Here is a 20,014-nt window from a genome sequence, read left to right as displayed (position 1 = left end):
ATACAACTTACAATCACAACATCAATTCATCAAAATTTACCAATTCACCAAAACTTTCTCAACTCTCAACAACAACAACAAATCTCATCTCCAATTCATCAATTCATGATACCCAATGCATCAATTTTTCAACAACACATATAACAACAACAACAACAGCAACAACAACAACATTTGATCATGAATTCATCACGATTTAACAACCACAACATCATTCATCATTAATTTCACATAAAAACACGTTATGTTCATATATACCCATTTTCACATACAAATTCAACAACAACGACAACACAATTATCATTCAATTCATGTACATAATCATATCATCACAACTAAGCACGAATTTCTACATCTAAAATCAAATTAACTACTTAATTAAGGAATTAGGGAAGAACAACTACAATTAATTATGATTAAAGCGTAACCCCCTTACCTTAATTCTTCACAAAATCAACTAGGGCTTCACTTTAGCTCCCAAAGCTTGAATCTCTAGCCTCCTCTAGCTCTCTCTAGATCTTCCTCTTCAATCCTTATCTTCTCTTGCCCTTTCTCTCTACCTCTTCTCTTAATAATGAAAACTGATGGTAAACCCTATTTCTCTCTAACACTAGAGTTTAAATAGGTTCCACCTAATTGGGCTCAACTCACAATACCTTAATGGGCCTAACCCATTACTAATCTAATTCAAAATGTTACTACTCACTTAACAGTAAAATGTAATAATAATAGTCACCTACCGATAATAAAATAAATTACTACAACTCCCTAGCACTTGTCAAAATAATAACTCTCACTAAGCACTAAAAATAATCCTCAACGAAATTACTAAATTACACCTACTCACAAAATGACCAAAATACCCCTGAGTCCAAAATGACTAAAATACCCTTCTAACACCGAATACTACAATTCCCAACCAAAAATACACACAGAGGCAATAAATCACACAAGAGCACATATAACACACATAAATAAATAATTAAATAAATATAGCGAAAAATCGGGCTGTTACATAATTCCCTGGGATACACACCAGTAGGAATGAAGTCAATAACCTCTCTTCCTTTTAAGCTTGGAGGATTCTGCACCCAGGTTCTCAGAATCTTAACTTCCTGCAGATTGTTGTTCATTCCTTTTAACTAGTCTTAAAGCTTCTGTTGAGCCATGTCTTGAGCATCAACGCAAGTTCTTTGGAGTGCATTCAAGATGTAATCAACTCTTTCCTTCAGTCTACTCCACTGCTTTTCGTAGTTGTCCTTGTGAACCAAGTCATTCCTATCTTAAATGAGCTTGTTAAGATCCCGAAAGATCTTCTCACACACATCTGTTAATAGAGTAGAATCTAGAAAGATCGTTGGTGGTGAGGGTACTTTTGAAGGTTTGGTAGGAGCAACAGATTGTATAACTAAGTGAGAGGATGATGAAGGTTGGCTACTTATGGAGGTTGGAGTTTGATTGCTGGTTGAGGGTTGATTAGGAACAGACTTTTCAATCTTAATTTCCATCTCATCATCAGAAGCTTCTAATGTGATCATGAAGTCATGTTCACTAACGGTTTCAGGGTTGGAGAGATATGTAGTTTTCTCAGGAATAGGTTGTTCAGGAACAGCAAGTTCAGGAACAACAAGTTCAGGTGTAGAGATGTTCGTCAGGGTTGTTTGTGATTTTGGTGCTTGTTGTTGGGGGCTTTCTGAAGCAACTTTATCAGAGGCTACTTCAGAGGTTCTTTGTAGGTTTGGCTCAACGCCTGGTAGTTCACCAAAGTAGTGACTAACCAAGTTGTCTAAAACTGATGTTTCTTGGGTTTGGTTGGTTGAGAGTGGTTGAGATGATGATGAAGCATTATGAACTCTGTATCAGCAGGAACAACATTTAATGGTTAAATCATTGGTGGTTTAAAAGGATGATTAGCAGGTAGTCTATTGCAGAAATCTGTTTTCCATTGTGACAAACCAATGATCCTTTCATCAATGTCAGATCTAATAGGTTCAGAAGGGGTGTTGTCAGCAAGCTTTTTATGGAGTTTGGTGGATGGTGAAAGGCCTTTATGACTAGTTGAGAAAATTTGGCTTAAAGGTATATCTTCTAAATCTAGAGATGATGAGGAGGTTGATTGGGAGGATGCAGATCGGGTTGAGTCTGACTCTACTACTATAACATCAGGAGTGTGTGAAGAATCAGGATTACCTGTATCAGCTTCTGGAGCAGCAGAATCTGAACCACCAGTATTGTCCTCCTGAACTTCTTCACCAGCCTTGACAACCATCAGCATATTCCCAGCTTCTGAAGTTGTCATTTCCTGTACTTCTTCAGTAGCTTGAACCAATTGTTGAGCAATAACTCCATCATCTTCCCTTGCAATGCTTGAAGCAGGGACTTCAATTCCCTTTGCAAGTTCTCTGATCCTTGCAAGAGTAGCAGCATCTTCCTTCTTGTTCTTCTTCACCTCTCTAGTAACCAACTCAGTAGCAGCTTCAATCTCCTCTTCATCTTCAGCTACATACACTGATTCCTTTAATTTCCTGACAACTGTCTTCCTCTTCTTCTTGGGAACTGGAGGTTGTTCAGGAGCAGTTTGAGTAGAAGTAGCAGCTTTGCCACTTCTGGTTCTCCTGTTTAGGACAGTATTTGTGTCTAGATCCTGAACTTCTTCTTGAATTGTTGGTAAACCAGAACTACCAACTTTCAATTTACTAGAAGTCTTCTCCTTCTTATCCTTCTTTGCCTTCTTCTGCTTAGGCTCTTCAGATTCATCTTCAAGATATTCTTCCTTAGTGAGAGCTTTCCTCTTGGACTTCCTCCCCTTTTCTACTGGTAATGCTCCACCATACATGGTCTTAGGAACATCTTCTAGCCTTATCTTTTTACCAGTTAGAGCAAAGTGTTCTTTGATGTAATGCATTTGAACTTCCAGAGGTTCTTGCTTGCAGATTGGTGGAAATTGCATCAGACTCCTTCAGGTCTGTGCTGAGCTCTGTGTAGCCATCTTTTGGAATTAGAGACATATTCCTAAGAGTTTTGCCATTGATGACCTTGCCTGTTTCAGTACCAAGCTGTGCATCAGTGACAGTGTTGACATTGCTAAGAGCCCTTAGAATCCCTCCTTGATGAAGAATTTCTGATATCAGCCTTCCATAGGGAACCCAGCACCTTTTGTTCTACTGGCTTTCCCAATGCTCCTTTATCATGTGCTTAAAGATATATTTGGGCACATTAGCTTTTTCTTTCCTGATGAAGTAGTGAAGGAATACCCTGTGCTCCAAAGATGGTTGATCACTGCCACCACCTTTTGGTAGCAGGTTTTCATTTTGGATCTTCAGAATCATCTTCTTCTCCATGCTCAAATCAGCATATGCACCTTTCTTTGCACTGTTGAACATGGATTGATTGACAATCTCATTCCATGGACTTGTCTTGGGATTAGATATCCCTCCTGTGTGTTTTCCAAATGTATCTCTCTGAGAACAAATGTTATAATCTCTTTAGAGATGAACACTAGGATCCCCATGATGCTAAACCTGATCTCAGTGCATCGAATGGTTCCAAACCCATTTCTTCTCTAGTCTTCCCTTTCAAAGTGGGGTCAATCATCACTTTCTCCGTCTCTTCCAACTTAGTAGCATTCCTATCGTAGATATGCGCCCTTACCCAGAAGTGCCTGACCAAAGTCTTGTATGTTTGGTCATTCAACATGTTGAAGTACTCCATCAACCCTTGTTCTTCATAGTAGCTTCTGATGTTGCAACCATGATGTTCTAGTGAAGTGAAATCAACGAGATTCTCCGTTTGAATCCTCAGTTCCCATTCTTCCAAGGACATAGTCCTTCCTTTGATTTCATACGCAGGAGCATCTTGTGTAGTTGATTCTAGAACTACTTCCTGCATGCTTGACTCTGGAACGGAGAATGATGAAGCCATTGATGTTGAAGAAAACTTTTTAGGGTTCTAGGTTTAGATTGCAGAGAATGCGTTTACTTCGCAGAGAATAGTTGAGAATAGAAAGTGTTGGTCGTGAAGTGAGTAGTGTGTGAATTGCCTAAGTGTTTTGAGTAAAAACGATTGCAATTCAGAAAGGGGATAAACAAACACAACAGTAATGACATAGGGGGCGCGTGATAGTATATTCAAAGCTTAAAATCATCATTGCCCTATTACGTTATACACTCGTACACATAAGCGACGTCATAAGTTCTCAGAGTAACTGCCAAATTAGTGGGACAAGTGTTACTAAAAAGTAACTTCCAGCGTTTCCACTAACTCTGCTATTCAGAAGCGCAAAACCCAGCTTCTAGAGTTCAGATGCTGATGTCATCTTCAGAAGCACATTTTCCTCAGAACCTCAGTTAAGAGCTTCTGATGGACCATAACTTCTGGACAGACTTCAGGACCTAAATTCCTATTCAGGAGCAAACAAATTTTAATCAGACACAAAGTGCATGTTCAAATTTTTCTTTATAAAATCAAATCTTTCCACAGTTAAAGGCTTAGTAAATATATTAGCCCATTGATGTTCAGTATCAATGAATTGTACATCTAAAATTCCTTTTTGATTATAGTCTCTAATAAAGTGGTGTTTGATTTCAATATGCTTAGCTCTTGAATGTAGAATTGGATTCTTTGACAAGCAAATAGCAGCAGTATTATCATAAAAAATAGGAATACTGTTAGCATTAATCTGATAATCGTCCAACCGATGTTTCATCCAAAGCAGTTGTGTACAACAACTTGCAGCTGAAATGTATTCTGCTTCTGCTGTAGACCTAGCAATAGTTTCTTGTCTTTTGCTAGTCCAGGATATCAGATTATCACCCAAAAATTGGCAGTTGTCACTGGTTGACTTTCTTTCAATCCTATCACCAGCATAGTCGGCATCACAAAATCCAACCAACTGATAATCTAAGGATTTCCTATAAAGGAGTCCAAGATTAGTTGTTCCTTTCAAATACCTGAAGATTCTCTTAACAACATTTAAATGAGATTCTCTAAGATCTGACTGGAATCTTGCACACAAGCATACACTGAATAAAATATTTGGCCTAGATGCAGTTAGGAATAACAAAGAACCAATCATACCTCTATACATCTTCTGGTCTACTTTTATTCCAGTATCTTCTTTGCTTAAGGTGCAGGTTGGATGAATTGAAGTGTTCATCACTTTACAATCTTCCAGCTTGAACTTCTTCAGAAGCTCCTTAGTATATTTTGTTTGATGAACATATACTCCATCTTTGCTTTGATTGATTTGAATTCCAAGGAAGAACTTCAGCTCTCCTATCATGCTCATTTCAAATTCATCCTGCATTAACTTAGAAAATTCCTTGCAAAGAGATGCATTAGTAGAACCAAATATTATATCATCAACATATATCTGCACAACAAGAATGTCTTTCTCAAGAGTCCTTCTGAAGAGTGTTATGTCAACCTGACCTCTTTTAAAATCATTTTTTATCAAGAAATTACTTAGTCTATCATACTAAGCTCTAGGAGCTTGTTTCAAGCCACATAGTGATTTCTTAAGTTTGTAGACATGGTCAGGATGCTTAAGATCCTCAAAACCAGGATGCTTAAGCTCTAGATGTAACCTGATTGCTTCCAATCTTGAAACTGGAGCAAATATTTTAGTATAATCAATGCCTTCTTGTTGACTGTAACCTTGTGCAACAAGTCTTGCTTTGTTTCTCACTACTTCACCTTGTTCATTCAGCTTGTTTCTGAATACCCATTTTGTTCCAATAATGTTCTTATGCTGAGGTTTGGGTACCAGATCCTACACATCATTCCTTTGAAACTGATTAAGCTCTTCCTGCATAGCTAGTATCCATCCATCATCTGAAAGTGCCTCATCAACTGTAGCAGGTTCAATCACTGATAATAGTCCTATCATAGACTCTTCTTGTCTGAAGTATGATCTTGTTCTTCTAGGACTCTCTTTGTTTCCAATGATTTGATCCTCAGGATGTGAAGACTTGTACTTGAATGAGTGCTTGGATTGAGTAGCTTGCTGAGAGCCATCTTGAGCTTCATCAGAAGTAACTTCACCTTTTGCTTCTGAGTTAGGTTCAGCTTCTGGACTATCTTCAGATTCAGCTATCTGATCAGGTTCCGGAGTATCTTCAGGAACCTGTATCTCTGCAAAACTTTCATCTTGCTCTGGAGTTTTACTTCCAGGCTCTTTATCATCAAACTTAACGTGCATTGATTCTTCAACACAAAGTGTTTCTGAATTATACACTCTGTATGCCTTTGACCTTTCAGAGTAACCTAAAAAGATTCCTCTTTGGGCCTTGGTATCAAATTTCTTTAGGTAGAGTTTGTTATTCAGAATGTAACAGGTACATCCAAATTGATGAAAGTAAGAGATATTGAGTCTTCTTCCCTTAAAGAGTTCATATGCTGTTTTCTCCAAGATAGGTCTGATATAGATTCTATTTTGGACATAACATGTTGTATTCAATACTTCTACCCAGAAATGTTTAGCCATATTGTTTTCATGAATCATGGTTCTAACCATTTCTTGTAAAGTTCTATTCTTTCTCTCTACAACCCCATTTTGTTGTGGAGTTCTAGGAGAAGAGAATTCATGGACAATTCCAAGTTTTTCACAAAAGTTTTCAAATGTCTCATTTTCAAATTCTCCACCATGATCACTTCTTACTTTTAAAATCTTCATTTCTTTTTCAGACTGTATTTGTGTCAGAAGTTACTAAATACATCATAAGAATTATCCTTGTTTTTCAGAAATTTTACCCAAGTCCATCTGTTGTATTCATTAACAATAACTAATTAATATTTACTTCCATATAAGGATACAGTGCTAACTGGTCCAAACAAATCAATATGAAGTAATTCTAAGGGTCTGGAGGTTGAGACAATGTCTTTTGTTTTAAAAGATGATTTCATAATTTTTCCCTTCTGGCATGCACCACAAAGTGCATCTGAATGATAGTCAATGTCTGGTAGGCCTTTGACAAGTTGTAACTTACTAAGCTTAGAGAATAATCTCCAGTTAGCATGTCCCAACCTTCTGTGCCACATCCATTTCTTATCATTCACTGACAGAAGACAAATTACCTTCTAGTCAACCAGTCCAGAGAAATTAATTTTATAGACATTCTCCATCCTCTTTCCCTTGAATACTATGGACTTATTACTTTTGTTGATTACTGTGCAGTTGGTCTTTTCAAACATCACATCATAACCATTGTCACAAAACTGACTGATACTCAAAAGGTTATATTCAAGACCATCTACCAACCACACATTATTAATTGAGATAGAGGAGTTACCAATAGTTCATGTACCAATGATCTTGCCAGACTGGTTGCCTCCAAACTTCACACTTCCTCATTCTTTCATTGTGAGGGTGAGGAACATAGACTTCTCTCCTGTCATATGCCTTGAGCAACCGCTGTCTAGGTACCATGATTTTTGCTTTTCCTTTGCTCTTAGACATATTTGTTGCATTGACAAATTCAGATTTAGGTACCCATTGTTTTATGGGTCCTTTCAGGTTAGTACTAGAAGTTTTACTCTTCTTTTCTTGTACCTTGTGCTGTAAGTTTGGTTGCTTCTGGTTAATCATTACCTTAGGTTTAACATCCTTTGATTTTGATACCCCAAGAGCAACAACTGTTTTGTTCTTCAGAACCTTAGACTTCAAGACCTCAGATTCAGTTTTCAATAGACTCTGAGGAACAGGTTCTAATCTCTTTAGAATCCTTATCTTTGAAGCCTTAGAATCAAAGTTTATCATTGCCTTTGGCTTAGAGTTATTTGGCTTTGAAGTAATCTTAGCCTTAGAGCTGGAAGCTTCAGGTTCTGACTGAACTACAGTTTCAAATTTAGCACCTTCAGGTCAAAGAAGGTTTTCAATCCTTCCTTGATGCATTCACAACATGCTTTGAGACTGATTTCATTAGGTTTCCCTCCTGAAAATCCAATCCCTTTGTCATTTGCTTCTGTCAATACCAGATATGATAAAATCCTCAAGAGCAATTTCATGTTTGCTTAAAGACTTTCCATTACACTTTTCTTGTAGCCTCTGACAAAGATACTTGAGCTTCTCTTCATAAGTTTTACAAATGAAGTCAAAGCGTCTAAGTCCTTCTTTAGAAGCTTTCTGATCCAATAGAGCTGATTCTTGTTGTTTCATTAACACAACATATTTTTCTTTTAAATCTTTCAACTCATTGGTTCTTAGTTCAAAATGTGTAAGAAGTTCTTTAAGAGACTCAGTAAGTTCTTCTCTGGGAATTTTAGAATATACCTCATTTTCATCTTCAGAGTTTGAGTCAGGATCTGCTTCTGAAGTCTCAGTAGCCACTAACCCCATAGCTACTTTAGCATCTTCTTCATTTTCTTCCTTTTCAGACCCAGATTCACTGTCTAAATCTTCCCAGGTTGCCATTAAACTCTTCTTAATCTGCTTTCTGAATTTCCTTGTGTTGAAACTTGATTTCTTTGACTTATCCTTTGATTTTTCCTTCTGAAGATCAGGGCAATCAACAATGAAATGTCCAGGCTTCTTACAGTTGAAGCATCCTTTCTGGTCTTCTTTCTTGGAGCTCTTGTAGCCACCTCTCTTACTAAGAAACTTCATGTTCTTCCTTGCCAGATACTCAAGCTTGTTGGAAAGCAAAGTCATCTTCTCAGTAGGATCTTCATCAGAGTCTCCATCAGGTGACTCATCTTTAGATTCAATAACTTTAAGAGCTTTTGATGACTTCCCTTTAGATGGTAGAGCAATAAATTTACTCTTCTTAGCAGGCTCATGTTCATTAAGACTTATATCATGAACTTTGAGAGAGTTGACAAGATCTTCAACACTTAAAGTGTTTAAATCTTTAGCTTCCTCAATAGCAATAACCTTAGGTCTCCATCTAGCAGGCAAGGTTCTTAGTATCTTGCTCACATGGTCAGAAGCAACATAGCTCTTCTTCAGTATTTGTAGTCCAGAGACTAGGGTTTGAAACCTTGAGTACATTTCCTCAATAGTTTCATCATCCTTCATCTTGAACAACTCATACTGATGAACAAGCATAAGCGCTTTTGCTTCTTTGACCTTCTTGCTGCCTTCATAGTTAGAACAAAGAGAAGCAAACATTGCCTTAGTAGTGGATTTGTCACTCATCTTCATATACTCTGCTTTATGTATAGCAGTGACAAGTGCTCCTCTGATAATATGATGCTTCTTGTAAAGTTTCTTCAGAGCAGGAGTATGTTTCTTTCTGTCAACAGCAGCTCCTTCTTCATCAAGGACCAAGTCACCAACACCATCTTCAAGTATGTCCCATAGTTCTTCATCTAAACCCATGACATAGCTGTAGAAGTTGGTTTTCCACCAAGAAAATTCTTCAGGATCTCCATTGAACTTACGAATCTTTCCAAAGTTAGATTTCTTATTGTCACCATAATCAAATGGAACAACATTGTTGTGCGCAGGTCCAGCATTGGAGGAATCACCAGACATGTTTTTCTCAGATCTTTTTCTGTTACACTGTTAAGTGTTAAGACAACAGACCAATGCTCTGATACCAATTGAAGGTGAGAAAAACACAAGAAAGGGGGGTTGAATTGTGTTAGCTTTTTCATCGTTTTCTCCTAAGCTGAAAACACTGATCATAAACAAATAAAGTTTTGCTTCTGAAGTGATGTTCAAGACTAACTTGCAGCGGATAAAAACAGAGAGAGAAAGAAGAAAGACACAAAGCAATTATACAGGTTCCTTCCACAAACCGAAAGTAGTCAAGTCCCCCTCGCACTTCGAAGGAGAGTTCACTATAATGTAATATCTGATTATAACTGTTCACTGCTACAACTAGGAAGAGACTTCAAACTGCTCAAGCACAACTGCAAGAGACTTCCTATGCTCCTGAACACAATCAAGAGACTTCTATTGCTCAAGCACAACTGCAAGAGACTTCTAATCAAACAGAATTACAAAGAAAATTGTTTGAGGTTGAAAACTAGATATACAATCAGTGGTGTTCACAATACAAATCAGATACAGACTCTTAAGACTCTAGAATTTCTAAGATATGAACTTTGAAACAGAAATTCTAAGTGAACTTTTGAATGTAGAACAATTTCAGCAGAGTTTTGGCACTTGTAAATTGTTTTTGAGTCCTTGCCAATCTCTAAGTCTTCACTCCTTTATATAGTGGTGTGAAAGAGACGTTGTGAATTACCAGCACATAAAAAAAAGAGTCGTTTAAATCTTTGATCAATCACCAATGATCTTTTACCTGATATGGCTATTGTCCTATGAAGGATCAATTTCAAATCCATTCCCATTGTGAAGGAACAACGTTGCAGGCAGAGCTGTTTTTCTTGTCTTGTAGCAGAGACAAAAACAGAGTATTGGAGGTAGTGGTTGTACACTTTGTACAATTGTACTATGTCAACGCTCTTTGAAGATAAAGCATCCAATGCCTTCAAATCCTTTCAAAATTATCGTTGCTTTACACTTCCAGTCTTCTGCAATGCTTAGACGAGTTTAAATCCATTGAACAGCCCTTGAAGCTTTAAGTCTTACATCTCCTGATGAACTTCAGCTTCTGGTGATGAACTTGCTTCTGATGAGTTGCTTCTGGTGAACTTGCTTCTGATGACGTCATCACTTCAGTAGCACTTTGTCTTCATGAGCACTTCTCTTCAGATGCTTTAAGCTTCCTTTTTGTTGATTCCTTAGCTCTCTTTTTTTTCATCCAGAACCTATTTAAGATGTCAAATTTTTGTCTATGGTCCTGTACACTTGAACAAATATTAGCTTATCCAATTGACAATTTTTAATACCTTGTTATCATCAAAACTCTCAAAGGTTTATTGTTAAACACATTTTGTTCCAACATTCCAAACATGATCTTTTCAGTTTATTTCCCTTTGATCGTTTTAGGCTTTTAGTGGGCCACGTCTTTTCACCTGAAATCACTTATACGTTTATTTATGACCTTAAGGCGTCATTTGTTGTTGATTGAACTCTTCATATTCATTTCCTTTATTGTGCCTTTATTTCGACCTATAATCCAAGAAATGTATTCCTTCGACAAATTGTAAATGGTAAAGAGTTTCAATTTCTCAAGATAAGAATGATTTGAAATAAAGAGACATTTGCAAATAAACCAAAATTTGTAAGTAAAAACTTCAATAAACATAACTCCTTGCCCCCAAATTTTTCTATTGTCAAGCCTGTCAAAAAAGGATACTAGACAAGAGTTACGCCTATTGTGGTTTCAACCACCTCTTTTGGCTTCTACCCAAAACTTTGAATCTTAAGGCAACTAATGCCAAATTTCACCATTTGATTCTTAATTCAGGAATCATACGAATTCCTTATCATAGATATAATCAAAATTAATGGTCAATTGACCATCATTTGCTTATGTTTCAATCTAACCATTTTGATAGTATCTTTGCTAATGGCTTCTTAACCATCTTTTGCTAAATACTAGCCACTAAGGCCTTCTTTATCTCACACTCCGGCTAAACAATCGTGATTCTGTTCTAAGCATCTTGCTTAGATGTGATGACCATCTTCATCATTCCCTATGACTAGGGAATTCAGATCTTCCATATTAGGTTATGTGTCGAGAGTCTTTATTTCCCACATGAAACCATGAGTTGGATGGAGTCTTACAGAACTTGCATCTGCTTGATTAGTGCCATCAGATTTCACAGATAAACATGGAGCAATATTTGCTTGATTCTTGTCGAAAGTCTTTCTTGTAATCTGATTCACTTCAGCAAGAAAATAGCTTTGGTCAGCCACAATGTTTTCGACTGTACCATCATCTCTCCAAATCTAGATTCTTTGGTGCATGGATGAGGGAACAACGCCTATCCCATGAATGCAGTCTCTTCCTAACAACAAGTTGAAGTTAGCTTTCGATGGAACCACCACGAATAAAGTTGGTCTAACCACAGGTCCCACTATTAGGCTCACTTGGAGAGCACCAAGGGAATGACCATCCTTTCCTTCATAATTCAACAGAATTACGTTATGAGGCTCCAAATCTTTGCCGGTCTTGCCGATTGTTTTAAGTAAGGATCGAGGCATCAGATTGACAGCAGCACCACCGTCAACCAACACTTTATTGATACTAATCTCATCAACTTTGGCTTGGATGAACAAAGGTTTAAGATGATTCTTCATCGAATCATCAGGTTGTTCAAATATGGCTTTTCGATTACCTTCAGAGCAATCATTTGTTACAAAGTAGCACATGGGTTTGTATTCCTCCATGTCCTTGGGATCGAACTCTCCCTCTGAATCATCAACTTCAGACACCATATCATATTCGACTGGTAAAATGGAAACCACATTGCATATGAATTCAAAATGGTTCTGAATCCATAAATTCTGAACCTAATTCATCATCTTCATCAGGGTCCTCTTTGACTAGAGGAAGAGCAACCTTTCTTTCGCTGGTCTTCTTCCTGATTCGACCATTCTTTGATTACCTTTTGGGTCAACATTTTCATCTTCAAGGCTTGCAGCAATACCTTTTTTAGACCTCTGGTACCTTCTCCATTGAGTCCTTGTCATGGGATTCTTTCCTTTGTAGTTGTTGCTATAAGCATACTTCTTCGACTCAAAGGTGGTACCATTTGTGTTGTTATCAACATTACTGGTGCTTCTTTTCACCACATTGTTCTTTCCATATCGCACATTCTTGGGTCGACTGAACCCATTTCTGGTTGGGTGCATAAGGAACAAAAGCTTTTCCTTCACCTTTGTTGACATAATTAGTGGTTGAAGAGTTATTGATAAAAGGAATATAGCTCTTGGTAATGGAAAACTTAGGTCTATGATCACCAGACCATTTTCCCCTTTTATTTGGTTTTGGGATAAAACTTTCAAGGCTTTTAGTTTCCTTTTTGTCAAATACAGCACTACATCTAGGGCAGGGCCTCTGAATTTTATAAGTGTCCTTACTTTGTCAAAATTAAATAACACAAAAACACTTTGAGAAATTTATACAAACCTTCATATCTTAGAATTTCCTAAGTCTCAAAATCCATTTGAACTTTATTGTATTACACCTCTAATTGTATATCAAATGTAAAATTCAACAATTTTTTATTTGATTAAGTTAGATTGTAGAAGTCTTTTTCTTGTGTGATTGAGAAAAGGAAGCCTCTTGCTTGTGTGCTTAAGCAATTTCTAATATGTGAGATTATAGTGAAAATCCCTTGAAAATGCAAGGGGACTGGACTACCCTCGGTTTGTAGGAGGAACCAGAATAATTGCTTTGTCTCATCTCTCTCTCTCTCTATCTCTCTCTCTCTCTCTATGTGTGTGTGTGTGTGTGACTTCATTTCGCTGCACTCAACTCTGTTTTAGACTCTGAACCTTTTTATGTTTTAAGAAAAGGCAACAGAATTCAATCCCCCTTCTTATGTTTTTATCACTTTCAAGTAGTTTTTTTACAAAGGGATTTGCAAGCTGCCGAATAATTTGTGGCCTCAGGTCTATGTGTCAACAAAATACATATTCAACTTAGGTTTCGGCAGGCCTGCTGCAACCACAACCTATTCCAGATGCAGTTTGGGGTAATATCATTATGTACTTGATATTACCAGTCTTCCACCAACTCATGGTTCTTCCATCATCTTTGTGGTGGTTAATCTTTTATCAAAATCGGCTCATTTTGGGGCACATCCAGTAAACTTTACAGCTTCCAAATTGGCTGAATTATTTGTATCCATGGTTGTCCGACGCAAAGGATTTCCTCTCTCCATTATGACAGATTGGGATCCAATTTTTACGAGTTTTTTTTTTGGCGCAAACATTTTGAATCAAGTGGCATGAAATAGTATATGAGCATCGCTTACCATCCTCAAACTGATGGGCTATCAGAGGTGGTTAACATAACATTCTGGTGTATACCATGGGTTCCACATTTATCCGATTTTCAAGATTATGCTCTTCAAACTCATACTAAATTATTACGAGTTTTGAAAGAAAATTTATTTGATGCTCAACATCGTATGACTCAACCTCCCAACGCTCACCGTTATGAGCTCACTTTTGTTGTTGGTGATTTGGTTCTTGTTCGTATTTGACTGTATCATCAAATTACGGTGTGTCAAAGGTACCACAAGTTGTCCAAGAAATATTGTGGTCTTTACCTAATTCTGGAAAGAATTAACGTGGTTGCAAATTACAGTTACCTCCAGAGAGTTGTATTCATTCCGTTTCCCATGTTTCTGTCCTTAAACCTTTCCATGACACAGGCTCTCTACCACCTCATGATCCTTGCCCCTTGACAACTTCAACAATCAACCATTTGAACAACTGTTGCAATCTTCAAGGACCAGACAATGTTGAATCAAGTTCGTCCCACTCCCTAGTGGAAAGGTTCTTTAGTCAAGGAGGCCTCTTAGGGGGATCTCACTTCCTTTAAAGTGAATTTTCCTTACTTTCACCTTGAGGACAAGATGATTTCGGTAGCAGGGGGAGTGATACAACCCTGATCTCCCCAAGCCCAATACCGAATCCAGAGCATCCCATGAGTAACACGGGCTAAAGATGAGATTCCAATACTAGACAAATACATATCCAAAAATCCAGCATAGATAGAAGAATATAGATGTTATTAATGAGTATTGGGTGAAAAGAAGTAGAAGATATATGCAATTATATATGTTATTTTGATTCTGTTATTTCCTTCATGATTTCTGCAAGTTTGTTATGATGTAATAGCTTTATAATGTTATACTTGTGAACCAATCGCTTATGATGAATGATAAGAATATTGCTTCTCTCTCAAATTTTCTTCTTCTTCTTTTCTTAGGTAGTTTACACTCACTTGAAGAGTGCATTTTCTGCCTTGCATTCTGAGTAGCAGGATGTAACAATTTTTCGTCTTCCATACTGAGCTAGTTTGTCAGGTGAAACTTTTCTTTCCACTTTCACATTTTATAATTCTTCCAAGGATTTCTCTATCTCCATCCTTGTATAGAAGAGCTAGTTGCTTTCGGAAACCCCCTAAACCATTGTTGACAAAAAAAACAAGTGAAGGTTGATGTTGTGAACAAGCTTGCCATGCATGTTAACTTTTATACTCAAAAGTGATTCACTTGTTAAATATCACAAATCTGTAAGATGTTATGAAATTCAAATATGTCATAAAAAAAACAAACACACTTCCTTCTCAATTTCCATAAACATGACATTTTTGTGACATAGATTCACCGCAATTCAAGAAAACACATAGTCACGGTCGAGAGATCTCAAAGGATAAAAATATAATGGCTTGTATTTTGACTTCAGCCAATTCACCAAATCAACTTTTAATAAAGTTATAAGAAAATTGCTTTTCTGACGTAGAATACTTCCTTTTGACACAAGTAAATGACCAAATTACCCCCAACGGTAGTTAACTACCGTTGGGTAACCCGCCAGCTATTAACTGCCGCTGGAACCAGCGGTTGTTAACGACCGCTGAAGCTGAAGGTAGCGGTTGTTAACTGCCGCTACGTGCTTACAATTTCCAGAAGCTCATTTTCATCTTCCAGTGTCTTTCCTAACCAAATTTAACTTTCATTTTCATCTAAAAATTTTATCAAATAACCAATTGAAAATTCTTCTAAAATTTTCATCTAATAATACTTAAACATATTCATCCAATATTTAACAGGAACATGGTAAAATTAAAACGCAAGAAATAATATAAAACGAACGTACGTATATGTCATAGAAATAGGAAAATGTATGGAACATGTCATAATAATACATCATGATCATCATAGTCAAAAAATACATAAAAAAATCCTAATACTAATCAGCCCTGCCTACCCTGCCTCTGTTGCCCCCTGCGCCGCCTGGAAATCTGATAAGTAAGGGCAGGCTCAGTAGCACTAGCTATCCGCATGACCTCCTGGACAACCTCCTCTTTGGTCATCTCGCCATGCCTGGCCACAATATCTCGGGCTATGTGCGCCACATCCCGGACGATCGTCAGTGTGTCAGGCATCTCCCTGGCATGCTCCTCCTCAATGAGCTGCTCCACGTTCGCCGACCTGGGAGGGGATCCCTCATAAGGTGGGAGAATGCGAGGGTGAGAGACTCTGCATACCAAGCCATGTAGCCAGGAACATGCTGCCATGGTGTCTGACACCCATCTCCCAAAGCAGGTACAAGCCATGGCCGAGCGTCCATCAACACAGTGGTCAGCATCTGTGTAGGCACCAGAGGGACATCTGACAGATGTCTGGGAATGTCCTGCACAAAGGAGAACTGCCTCTTCACCCGCTCAAGCAAATGACGGTACACCCTCTCCTTCCCGCACATGAGCCATCCCGAGTAAGTGCACAAGATATTAAATGGGTGCACGTCTCTGTGATCACCATAGGTAGAAAACCTGACGTCATCCACCTCCAAGAGATCCAGGGCTAAGAGGTAATGGTGCACATCTGTATGCCCTCTGCTAGTGAGCCATCTCCCAGCACATGGACTCCGCGGATCCCACTCCGGATTACGTTTCCTTGGGTAAGGACCTGGCAAATGCTCCAAAATCCATCCCTGCAACAAAATAAATAATACACACAAAAATAATTATTCGAGTTAAATATTCAATAAATCTAAAACATTATAAATAAATCTAACATGATAATAAAATTTATAAAATAAATTCATAAAGAAATTAAGATAAATATTAAATTATTACCATAAAAAGAGTCGTAGAGCCAGCCATCATTCTGTTATTCAAGATAACATAGTCATCCAGATAATCGTAGAGGTAGGCTAAGGCCATCCCTCCCCATGACCACTTCCCAATCGCCCCCAAGTCCACCATGCAATCAAGATATATCAAATCGATGTGTCTGTTCGTTTTGTTAGTGAACAGCGCACAACCGACGAGATATAGAAGGAAACTCCTCACACACCACGCCCTCCTCCTGGCTCTCTCCTGCAGCTCCTCCCTCGTCCGTGCATCCTCAAGCCGTCTAGCCTCTGTCAGGTGCTCCTCATAAACCCGCTTCAGTGCGGGATAACTGATATGACCAGCAGACTCATCCCTAACCTGAGCTCTGGCATCAGCATCTGACATGCCCAGCAACCTGGTCATAAAATCAATCGATCGGTCCCGATCCATCGACTCGTCGTGGTCCAGCATGCGGCCGTAAATAGGAATGTGCAGGAGATTATGCACATCGTCTAAAGTAATCGTCATCTCCCCCACAGGTAGATGAAAACTACTAGTCTCCGTGTGCCACCTCTCGCAGAGAGCACGTATCACTGCGTGGGTCGCAGTGGAAAACCCAGTGTGTATCAAACCATGGAGGCCAGACCCCTCCAAATGCTCCCAAAACCACCTCAAACCCGGCTCCGGCTTATCAAGCTATTTCAACCTTTTCCCTGCATTTATGCTTTTGTAACCCACATCATCATGCCGCATCTGAAATTCAAATTAATTAAGACATTGTCACTATTTTAAATAAATAAATTAATTACGCTACATAATATTTAATAACTAAATCACTTACGCTACATTAATTTAAATAACTAAATCACTTACGCTACATTATATTTAATAACTAAATCTCTTACGCTACATTATTTTAAATAAATAAATCACTTACGCTACATTATTTTAAATAACTAAATCACTTACGCTACATTATATTTAATAACTAAATCACTTACGCTACATTATTTTAAATAAATAAATCACTTATGCTACATTATATTTAATAAATAAATCACTTACGCTACATTATATTTAATAACTAAATCACTTACGCTACATTATTTTAAATAAATAAATCACTTACTCTACATTATTTTAAATAACTAAATCACTTACGCTACATTATATTTAATAACTAAATCACTTACGCTACATTATATTTAATAACTAAATCACTTACGCTACATTATTTTAAGTAAATAAATCACTTACGCTACATTATATTTAATAAATAAATCACTAACGCTACATTATATTTAATAAATAAATCACTTACGCTACATTATTTTAAATAAATAAATTACTTACGCTACATAATATTTAATAACTAAATCACTTACGCTACATTATATATTAAATAATCACTTTAGAGAATTTTAAACAATTTAAACACTTACATTATTATGGTTCACCCAAAGAGGGTTCGCCAAGCGCCTCGCGTAGTCGGACAATAGTGTCGTGGTCTCAGGTCCTCCAGGAATGGGAGCCTCTCCAGCTGGATACGGCGGTATCAACGGAAGACGACGACGTCGTCGCTGAGTCTCATGCTCAGGCTCAGGAATAACATTATCTGCCTCAAGATAATCCTCCATAACATCCTGTGGCACCCCCTCATCCTCTGCCTCGTCCTGCGGCGGCTGATAAAACATTCTCTCCTCCTCCATCCGATCATATCCAGCAAAACCCTCATCCGCATAATCATGCGCTGGTGTCGGATCAACCACCTGGGAGGAGTAATCCACAAGTGCCTGTGACTGTGAGCCCTCTCCATGTATCGTCGGGTCCCTGTGCCTCCGAGTCTTAGGGACATACGGGTCTTCAGCCCTCTTTTCTCTCCGAGCACTAGCGGTACTCGCCTCTTTACCTCTCCGCATCCTATCCTCTCTAATAACTCGTTGCTGCTCATCCGTATCCCTAGCCATATCTGTACAAAACAAATTTTAAAAAACATAAATAAGTTGACAATGTAGTTAAGAATACAATGTATCTAAGCATTTACTTAAGGCATTGAACATAGGCGAACATAGGCATTCATACAATGTATTTAAAACTTTTAAGGCATTGAACATAGCAAGTAACATGTAACATAAACTTAGGCATTCATAAAATTTAATATAACACATTCATCAAACTTTATATAACATACCACAATATGTCATGCTTCAAACTTGCCAAAAAATTTAAAAATCCAAGCTTATAATAATTATAACATATATACTTTATAAAATTGAACATATTTGAAAACAAATTACACAAAAAAAGCAAGATTTCCTCACTTATGCATTTTATCAAACATCTTATGTGCATTCTAAATTAGGAGCATAATTAGTGTGATTTGAACATCTAAAGGGCTACATTGTACCTACATTGTTTCTAAACAACAAATACAGCAGAAACAATACTTTAAAACATCAAAATCATGCTTAATTTTCAATTTTCTAATCTAATGTGAAACTAACATTTTGCTCCAAAATATGTAAAATAAAACCCTAAACAAACTACATTGCTTGTAAATATGAAGAATATAACTTACTTGTGAATTAATTGACGAAATTTGGTTGATTTTCGAGCAAATTGAAGTTTGGGTGATTTTTGGTTATAATTGAGAAGTTTAGCAATCAACACTGTAACCAGAAAATGGAGGTTTCTGCGTTCTTAAGATGCAGAACTCGGCGGTAGTTAACAACCGCTGGCACTCAGCGGTAGTTAACTACCGGCGTGTTCCCCAGCTGTAGTTAACTACCGCCAGGGGCATTAAGGTCATTTACACGTGTCAATTGGAAGTATTCTTTGTCAAAAAAGCAATTTTCAAGTTATAATGGGAAATGTTAACTATGCCCGTGGGCCATCAGTTAACAAAACTAATGTAAAATTTTTGCATTGGAATGGAAAGTGGTAAAAAATGGGTATGTTCATTTTAAAAGTCAAAAAAGTTTTTTTTTTTTTTTTAAGGAAAAAGTCAAAAAAGTTTTGTTTTCATTAAAAAATTATATTTTTTACTTTCTTGACCGGTGTCCCGGGGACCAGGGAGGAATCTGGACATAAAATATCAGTGGGGCTAAAAAAAATTTATCCAATATTTAAATAATACTAAACTTAATAAAAAATTATAGTAAAAATAGTTGTAGCAACCAAAATTACAAAAAAAATATTCTATCATCTATTTGTTGAAAATGAGCTAAAGTTTTAAATTTAGGTGAATAATGTTAACATTTTAAAATATAGAGGATCAAATAAAAAAAAAGTTAAAGGACCAAAACGTTAGTTAAAATTAAGTTAAAAGACTATTATTGTAATTTTGCCATTTTTTTCTATTC

At 37.3% G+C, this 20,014-nt stretch overlaps 1 protein-coding gene and 1 pseudogene across 1 annotated transcript; both read right to left on the bottom strand.

Annotated features, from left to right (window-relative positions):
* Positions 1 to 1,283: 1,283 nt before the first annotated feature.
* On the bottom strand, positions 1,284 to 3,921 carry LOC146929353 (uncharacterized; annotated as a pseudogene).
* Positions 3,922 to 4,420: 499 nt separating this feature from the next.
* On the bottom strand, positions 4,421 to 5,155 carry LOC146929352 (secreted RxLR effector protein 161-like). The gene has a single exon (XM_085707293.1). The coding sequence runs from the start codon at positions 5,153 to 5,155 to the stop codon at positions 4,421 to 4,423; it is 735 nt and encodes a 244-aa protein (XP_085563419.1).
* Positions 5,156 to 20,014: the final 14,859 nt, after the last annotated feature.

The sequence above is a fragment of the Medicago sativa genome, chromosome 4, assembly GCF_051527215.1.
Source record: "Medicago sativa cultivar Bolivia chromosome 4, Bolivia_mono, whole genome shotgun sequence".
NCBI lineage: Eukaryota > Viridiplantae > Streptophyta > Magnoliopsida > Fabales > Fabaceae > Medicago > Medicago sativa.
Note: the sequence above shows the minus strand (reverse complement) of the source record. Positions and strands in the feature narration are given on the sequence as shown.